General features: G+C 37.7%; 1 protein-coding gene across 2 annotated transcripts in view; it reads left to right on the forward strand.

The window, feature by feature from the left end:
• Positions 1-6,895, forward strand: part of COL9A1 (collagen, type IX, alpha 1) — a 90,165-nt gene extending 83,270 nt beyond the window's left edge. For both annotated transcript variants that reach the window (XM_011957044.1, XM_011957045.1), the window contains one exon: positions 5,861-6,895. In XM_011957044.1, the coding sequence (XP_011812434.1) occupies positions 5,861-6,045 (185 nt within the window). In that variant the 3' untranslated portion in view covers positions 6,046-6,895. The remainder of the gene's footprint in view (positions 1-5,860) is intronic.
• The last annotated feature ends 2,776 nt before the right edge of the window (positions 6,896-9,671 follow it).

A 9,671-nucleotide genomic window follows, 5' to 3' on the forward strand; every position in this document is an offset into this window, starting at 1 on the left:
AAAGAAAGAAAGAAAGAAAGAAAGAAAGAAAGAAAGAAAGAAAGAAAGAAAGAAAGAAAGAAAGAAAGAAAGAAAGAACCTGCAGAACAGCATATTCTGCAACCTTCTTTGTTGTTTCTGTTGTTGGATTTGGGGCTCAAATCCTCCTGAATAAAAAAAAAGATAGTTGGATCATTCTTTGTGCTAAGGCATTTAGCGTATTTTTTTACGATGTAACTAATATCATCATTTTCTATCAGTTGTTAGAGTTCCTGTATTCTTTCTGGACAGTTTTAATTCCCTGTCTCCCCTCTCCAATGCTCTATCTCTGTTTGTTCAGTGTTAAGTAATGCATGCCCTGTAGAGACATAATGCTACATTGCTTGTTATGGAACACAGGTTATTATTATAACCATTACATTGATGATTATTTTGGCTACAGTGCTTTGTTGTTTAAAAAGTACACATACACAATCTAGTTTGTTTCTCACAGCCAGGAGTAGGCTGGGCAAATATTTAAGAAGTGCAGACATGGAGCCAGGCTGCCAGGGGCTTATGCACTATTCTTTTACCTCGAAGTGCTTCAGTTTCCTCTTCTGTGAATGGAAATCACCATGCCTACCTTGTATTTAGAGCATATATGCACATGTTAATACATGTAAAGCTCTTGGAATAGTGCCTGGCATATGGCAAACAGACACTCTGCAAATTTAACTGTTATTATTATTGTTGCTTCCTTTTTCATAATGTATTTGAGAAAATACACTCTTACATTCATGTCCTGACAAAAGTCTCTCAGGTAATAACAAGACATATTCATGCTTCCTGAGTCTGTGTTCACAAAGTGGACAGAATGATTGGCTGACTGTCCAATCATATGATTAGTTTTTCTTTGCAACCTAGACATGTGAACCGGGCGTGTCCCGTAACTGCTGGGCGTCTTGCTTCTTTCTCTGCCTCTCTTGCAGAGCTACGTGGATCACATTAGCAATCCCTGGAACTTTAGTCTCCTCCACCTTCAGTTTTGTGCCACAGGTCAGCCAGTGTTATTGCTTGGTTGGTTGTCTTATAGACCTCTCTCTGTCTGCTGTCACCAAACTCGCCCATTTGGGACTAGTTCCTCGTCACTCTGAGAATTTTAAAGGAACATATTTATTAACAATAATGAGTCCTGATTTCCTCTTTGTGCACTCACTAGGGCAAAACATAAATGACAAATCATTTGAATGTGAACACCAGGAAGGTGACTTGTGAGCTGAGATTGAGCTGAGATGCTTTTTGCCTCTTGGACATGGAAGTTATAGCTGGCTTTGTGCTGGGCTATAGTAGGTTATAAGAATATTTGTTTTTCTTGTGCAAAGTCTGCAGAAAGGTGAGCGTTGCTTGAGACTATTGAGTGGAAAAATACACATGCACACATTCAGTTCTGGGCTAAGTTTTTCAGTACCTAATTATTCAATTTCCATTGCTGCAGCTGTTTTATTTGGTTGCTGGGCCTTACGTAAACCAATTTTTACAAGTCCTTAAACATATACTGCTTTGTCAAATACCACAACATTAAGCTCAAGAAATGTAAGAAAGTCCTGGTACATAAAAAAGTCTACATAACCAGTGGATTAATTATGAAATACCTTATTTAATGTGAAAATTATTCACTTTATTTGATTTTTTTTTTTTACTGTATACACAGTCCCTTTTATTCCATAGCATGTATTAGGTAAGGGGCTGCCTCCAGAATGAGCCAGCCAGGATTGGCTTCCATCAGTGAAACTTGACTACCCTCTAGTGGTTTTATAGAGAATGATATACATACTCATTTCTTAAATAATAATAATAAAAAAAAACATGAAATGTTTGGCATTAACATTTCTAAATATTTTATTTTAATTGACATATAATAGTTACACATATTTATGGGATACGTAGTGATGTTTCAATGGAAATATGATATAATGACCAGATTAGGGTAATTAGTCTATCCATCATCTCAAACATTTATCATTTCTTTGTATTGGGAACATTCAACATTTTTATAGGTCCTTGACATTTCAGAGAACCATGTAATCATTAGGCAGTTAGTGTAAGCATCACACACATGAGGCAAACAGAGCAGAATAACACTTGAGATCCATGCTTTCTCTTTCTAAAGAGTTACAAAGCAGTTGGTAGATATTCATTAATGCAGCTGCTGGACTAACCATTTATGCCCATTTTGTGAACAGTTATCATGAGTCAGCTTCACTTTTTGAGTGATGTGGACTGTGGACGTAGTGACACCCAAATGAGGCTCCCACATAGTTCAGAACATCCATGAGAGCAAAGGCCCTGGATCAGGACTCTCCAGAGCCTGACAATCTGCTATGTTAAGGCTGTTTTTTTCTCTGGTATTTCTACAGGGCAAAACTTCAGAAAAATATCTTAGTTTCTTATGATCATTAGAGCTCTACAAAAATCAATACTGCTCTTTGTTTTTGTGCCTCTGTCTACTTCCTGGTCAACTCGGGCTCAAGGAATTAAAAACAAACAAAACAATGACAACACACACACACACCCTGCCACACACCTCCACACCCTTCCACAGAGTTAAAAAATCAATAGGTGGGAAAATGCAGTTAGATTAGTGCAGTGGCTAAGGGTCTTCATTTCTAGCTATATGACTATGGACAATTATTTGATCTTCCCAGCTCTCAGTTTATACATGAGAAAAATGGGCTCAATAATGAGCATAGTGTATGGCACATGGAAATGAGAAAGCATTCTCATTACACGTTGGCGATGATGATGATGACATCATCCAAAGCTCCAAAGGGTAAATTGCTGCATTTGGCAAAGGCAGAATTGGATGAGATGCACGTTTCATAAAATAAATCAAGGGTAGACAGGATGGCTTCGGCAACTGTTCCCTCAGAGGATAAGCAGAAATTTGGAATAAACTCAGCAAGGTAAAAAAGAAAAAGAAAAACTTCTCCTGGAGTGTGTTGATGGGGAACCAAATGTGAAAATCTAAAAAGCTATCCTTCTGCTTTTTAATATTGTTTGTGTATTAGAGAATGAATTCTCTTAAACTTAAGGTTTTTGGTTGGCTCTACAAATGTTGAAAAAAATTGAATTGGTTACTAACATTTAAACATTGGGAGATATTTATTTAAAAACTCAGCTTCCTGGCTTCTCTTGAAAATTATCAGAAGTTCTGGCAACACTGGCCTGTATTCCCCGATGGCAGCTGTTAGCTGGAGAAGAGCTGCTGCCTGTATCCACTTTCCAGCTCACCACAGGCCTCACTCCTCCCTTTGGTCTCCCCAACACTTATGTGGAATATTAGTGGCCAAATTTCATTGCATTTGTACTTTACGTTTCCATCTCATAAAAACAGTGGGGGAATTTCTTAATCCAGGCTCATTTCTTTGTAACATCAGGGATCAGCAAACTTTATTTGTGAAGGATCAGATTATTTGGCTATGGGCACCATATTGCAGCTACTCAACTCTGCCCTGGTATGCCAAAGCAGCCACAGACAATATGTAAACAAATGACCATGGTTGTGTTCTAATAAAACGATTTACAAAAACAGGATTTAGCTCATGAGCTGAAGCTTGCCCACCCCTGGTCTAAATGACCATCCCAGCCCCTGTGCTCATTTGGTTTTTCTACCTCTTCTCTGGGCATTTCCCTCTCCTAAACTTGATTTGATTTTAAGGCGCACCTGGTGTGTCTCAGTGGGGACATTCCTACTGATAAGGTGCATGAAAATCAGATTTAGATCTGGCTCATCTTTTAAACCTTAAAAAAGCCAGCTTCACCTTTAACTGCATCTGGTGTTAAGGATCTTAACAGGTGCTGCTGAAGGCATCATTCTGCTACAGCTTTATCTACAGATGCTGGGGATTAGGGAGACACTTTCTCAGGGGCCTCATCATTAAAAGAAAACACATAACGGTTTGCTTCATACTAACTAGGTATAGTTGAATGAAAGTGTATGGGGTAAATTAGGGAAATTGACTTATATCTCTGTTTATCTATAGCTTCAAGATGGATAATTATTCAAAGATAATTATTCCCCCTTAAAACTTATTAATATATTGCCCTATGACATTGCTTTGTGTGGATCGAAGTGTATGCAGCAGAGGAAGAATGAGATGTTATGTAAAACGAGATCTCTGACCTACCTTCTTTCTAAAAGTATGTGAGATATATGTAATAAGACCACTGAATAAGACCATATTACTATAGTAAGACCAACAAAAGACATGTAATAAGACTACTCAAATAGAAAAAGAAAAGTAAAAACCACAGAGAAAGAAGGAAAGTAACCAAATATAAGCAAATATGTAGTTGAACATGTAGATTTGGCTTCCAGCTTTTTGGCTGAAAGACCAAGTTAAGATGGCTGAGATGGAATGAGGATTCCTATATTATTTTGGCATACACAATTTGTTTTACACGATTTCTCATCACTTTTGCAATAATTGTGTGAAAGTGCTGCTGGTCCATTGGGGTAAACATTCAGCAGATATTCCTCTTTGTTATGGGGTGCTGTGCCTCAGAGAGTGTGCCCCATTGAGGGCAACATACAACCCTTAAACACGACAAAAGGAAGACAAGCAAGAAATGCCCCCCAAAGAACCTGCTATGGCAAAGTTCATGTTGGGGTCACCCTTCATGAGAAAAATAGCATAAAATTTTGTAGGGCACGTGGCACAGCCTTCTAAAAGACATTAATCAATAATATCTCAATAATTATAATAATAGCCCCTATTTATCAGGTGCTTTCAATTGTAGAATTTGTTATTATTATTTTTATTTTTAAGATGAAGTCTTGTTCTGTCGCCCAGGCTGGAGTGCAGTGGCGCGATCTCAGCTCACTGCAACCTCTGCCTCCCGGGTGCAAGTAATTCTCCTGACTCAGCCTCCCAAGTAGGTGGGACTACAGGCATACACCACCATGCCTGGCTAATTTTTTCATATTTTTAGTAGAGATGAGGTTTCACCATTTTGGCCAGGCTGGTCTCGAACTCCTGACCTCAAGTGATCCGCCCACCTTGGCCTCCCAAAGTGCTGGGATTACAGGTGTGAGCCACTGCACTTGGCCTGAATTTAATTATTAAGAAGACATTATAGCATCTTGTAGATGAAGAAACTGAGAGATTAGTGACTTGCTAATGTCACATTATTCATAAATGATAGGGCTGGAATGTAAAGCTATTTGTCTCCAAAACCTGTGCTTTTAACCACTAAACTATACTTCTCCCTGCCCAGATGTTGCTCAACTATTAGAAGTAAGGAATACTGCTACTTGCATTCAAAAGAAATACAATGTGAGCCACAAATGTGAGTTGCATGTATGATTTTAAATCAAGTAGCCACATGAAAAAGGTAAAAATAATCAAGTGACATTAGTTTTAACAATATAGTTTACTTAACCCACTGTGTGCAAAAGATCATTTCATTATGTAATAGACACAAAACTTTTTAATGAACTATTTTACATTTTTTTCATATGAAGTCTTTAAAATCCAGGTGTGTTTGATACTTAGTTCATCTCCATTTGGCCTCATCACATTTCAGCGCTCAATAGACACCTGTGGCTGGAGGCTACCATGGTGCACAGTGCCGCTCTACTGATGGAAATGTGGGTTAGAGACACTAAGGTCTCTTTCTACTTTTTATTTCCATGGAAACCCAAGTCCAAGGAAGGGATCTTATTATCATCATCATCATCATCTTCATCACCAATCATCACCAGTCATCATCCATCGTTTCCAAAAGCATTTGTTAAGCCCCTTATCTGAGCACTGCTGAGCTGTGAGGGTCCAGTGCCCTCTGCCAGTTTGCATTGATGAGGATTCTCCTGCTCACATGTGCAATCTTCTGTGTGTTTCAGGTGACCCAGGCCCTGCCAGCTATGGGAGAAATGGCCGAGATGGTGAACGAGGCCCCCCCGGGGTGGCAGGAATTCCTGGCGTGCCTGGACCCCCGGGACCTCCTGGGCTTCCCGGTTTCTGTGAGCCAGCCTCCTGCACCATGCAGGCTGGTCAGCGAGTATTTAGCAAAGGGCCTGACCCGTGAAAGGCTTAGTGCTGCATGACTCTCTGCATGAACCACACCTGGTGAAGGAGCTTGGTGGAGAAACACCACCCAAAGCTGGGGCAAAGATGATTACCGTCAGCATGATTACAATGTATTACCTTCAGCATGATTACGGAAGTCCTACTTGACAATCACATTTAGAAGAACGGTGCTATTCAGTAAGTTCTCGTTCCTTTCCCTTGGAGGGAAGAGAGCAGAGTCATCAGTTAAGAAAAAAGAAAACCAAACACGCCCCTTGAATAAATTTATACTCCTGTTCCCAGGATCTTGAGCTTTAGTGTGCTATACCTATGTGTCTTATCGCGGGCCACTGTGCCAATAAACAAAAACAACTGTTTGGTTTACCTCAGTTGGAGTAGTTATTTTCATTTAGATGTTGTTCTCAGATTATTGTTTCAGTTAGATAGAGGATTACTAGACTAGTTATGAAAAAACCCCACTACATTCAATAGAATTGGTGCTTAAAATCCCATCGATGTGCTGTCTCTGGAGTAAGAAAGGGCTACATCGCCCAAAATGATTTCCTTATGTCACATATTGGTTTTCTTCTTCAGCCTGAACTTTTGTTGAACTGTGTGTACTGTACTCCAAACCTGTTAATATTTTCACCGCTTCTATGTGAAAGCAAAGAAATAATTTTAATACTCTGGCATTCGTAAATTTTATTGATGAGATTATTTATTTTAAAGGTTTGAGGTAACATCTCTGGTTGTACCAAAGAAGAAATAAATATGGTTTCTTAATCTCTTGCATGTTTTCTTATAAATAGTCATGTTCAATGAAAAGAAGTCACTGAGCTTATTTAGATACATTAAACGTTACTTAACTACTGGTTTTATAGGTGTATGTTTATAATATTAGTGTTTTTTCTACATAGAGTAATTAAAAAAGCTGTTCCACAGAGGGTGTTACCCTGTGACAGATGTGTGTGTGTGTGCGTGTGTCTGTGTGTGTGTTTTAGTGTTTATGGGGAGAGCTTCATGGACCTTTTTAAAATGTTAATTCCCTAGAAAGATGTGCAGCTGCATATGCATCTATATTTTTGTATAGTAGTTCAGAGATTTCGTGGACTTTTTTAAGTCTAGCCTTGCTTTATTTCTAGGTTAAGAACCACTGCGTTCATTCCAGTGGTTTGTTAGCTTTATTGCAAACATGATTTATGTTTCACCATTTCTTGTAAATTTTATAAAGGCAGCTCAGCTAAAGCACTGTATTCTTAACAAGTATTTCCTGACCACTTAAGCACTTTATTATTATTTATGTAATCATATTGACTTGCTGTTTCATTAACATCTACTTAACTATCCAACAGACTTAATATATTCATTTTATATCACAGAGCCTATGAGTAACCTGTACTGGGGCATAGAACAATAGCTTAACATAGTATCTTTAGTTTATGGAACTAAATTCTGTCAAGTCAAAGGAGAGTGAGCCCTAATATAATACTTATGTATTTTTTTCTCATGTGTACTTTTATACATTTAAAAATTCTAGTCCTAGTTGTTTGGTTAAATCAATCATTATGTAATCTGTATCTGGATTTCTTTAAAACTGCTTACAGCATCTAGTTTTATGCTTCTAGCATGAATTTTGCTTAAGAAGATTCTTTGCCATATAGATCAATGCTATTTACATAGACTGAAAGAATGTTCTTTTCCTTTTTTCGAACATGATTTTTGAAAATAAAGGTCTCTGTTATAGCTCCCTAAAACAATACAAAAAAAGGCAAACTTTTTCAGGAGCTGTGACACATAATGAAATAAATGCATAGAAATTATCCTTTCACCAAAGTGCTTTTATTTTAAATACAGTGACATAATCAAATACAATAAAAGAAAAATTAGATAATCAAACGTCTCTAAGTTTTATAATATTCATAAGACAATTAAAAAAATAAAACGTCAAAGAACAGTTCACTCAGCTGTTTTACAAACCTGGTTATGTAAAGGTTGTACAACAAGCTCCACAGATACAGTCAGCAACATTGGAAACAACCACTTAGAAACAGATGATGCAAAACTACCACATTCCAAATGGCAGGAATGATTCATTATAAATTTCAGTTAAGTGAAGTAGTTTACAGAAGCAGAAGATACTTGACTTAGAAATTGTAAGGAAAAGCCCCCAGCAAATTCTCTCCATGAAAGAGAGTTGATAAATGTTGAATCTGACCAAGTATGTCTCTCTAGCAAAATAGAAATCTCAAATCCTCTCTGAGATATTTTTGAAAGTTGGATGAAGCGGCAACTAGATCACTCACTGAGAGAGGAGAGTGTAAATAAATAAAGTTGGTTCGAACCTGGCATGTTAATTAAGGGCAAATGATTCCTGATTTATTTCTAGCCACTGCTGCTATGGCAGTATGATATGATTTTCAACCCAAATATCTGACATGTTGGTTAAGAACTATGCAAATCACTTCCTAGGCTGATTGAGCACAGAAATTCACTGGCATGGTTTTGGGTAATTGGCTTCTGCACAGCAAAAGAGTATGAATGAGCAGTCATATCAGGATTGGTGATTGATTTGATTATTTAGATACTTTATATTTCAAGCTGACTGAACCAAGATTGTTGTTCTTAAACATCATTATTAAAATCTGATTTGCCACCTGAAATAAGCTTAATATAAATTCCTGCTTTAGAAGATCACCTGTATTGTATTTTTTAAATTTTTGGTGATTATAGTGTTTCTGAGATATAGTCTCTGAGTTTAAAAGTAAACCAAGGCCGGGCATGGGGGCTCACAACTATAATCCCAACACTTTGAAAGGTCAAGGTGGGAGGATAGCTTGAACCCAGGAGTTCCAGACCAGCCTGGGCAAGATGGTGAGTCTCCTGTCTCTACAAAAATAAAAACAAATTAAAACATTAGCCAGGCATGGTAGTGAGCGCCTGAAGTCCCAACTACTCGGGAGGCTGAGGTTGGAGGATCGCTTGAGACCAGGAATTTGAAGCCATGGTTAGCTATGATCACGCCACTGCACTCTAGCCTGGGCGACAGAACAAGACCCTGTCTCTAAAAAAAACTAAGTAAATCAACATAGGTGGAAAACCAATAGACATACTGATTTCCAAATATCAAGGAAATTACTTTAAAATATTTGCTGGTAGCCCGACAAAAGGAGTGAAAACTCAGTATTAAGGAAAAAATACTAGCAAACTTGCAATCTTGCTGTTTATAGAGGGGTGACTGACATAAATGATTTTAATTATCTTTTTTAAGAAGAATACTTGTGTTCAATAAACATAGGTCAGGTCCATTTGTACAAAGTAAAATAAATACTTTTCAATTGTGCAGTCTTCTTTAGTGAGTTGTGATCCAGAACATGACAGTATAAAGTACCTATGACTGAGGAACTATTAAATCAAAATGGGCTGACTGTAGTAATGCCTGTCTGTAAATACACATGCTCAAGTGCTCTTTGAATGATCAACGAGAGGAAGTGTAACATATTTGATTGATCTGGCTATCAGGAAGAGGATGCTGCTAACTGAAAATTACTTTTAGTTTTAATAAACGGCAATTCATGCTAACTCTCTGCTTAACATGCCTTCACAAATTACTCTTGACTCCAAGATATCAAAACATAGCTGGAGAGA

The sequence above is a fragment of the Colobus angolensis genome, unplaced genomic scaffold, assembly GCF_000951035.1.
Source record: "Colobus angolensis palliatus isolate OR3802 unplaced genomic scaffold, Cang.pa_1.0 Scaffold431, whole genome shotgun sequence".
NCBI lineage: Eukaryota > Metazoa > Chordata > Mammalia > Primates > Cercopithecidae > Colobus > Colobus angolensis.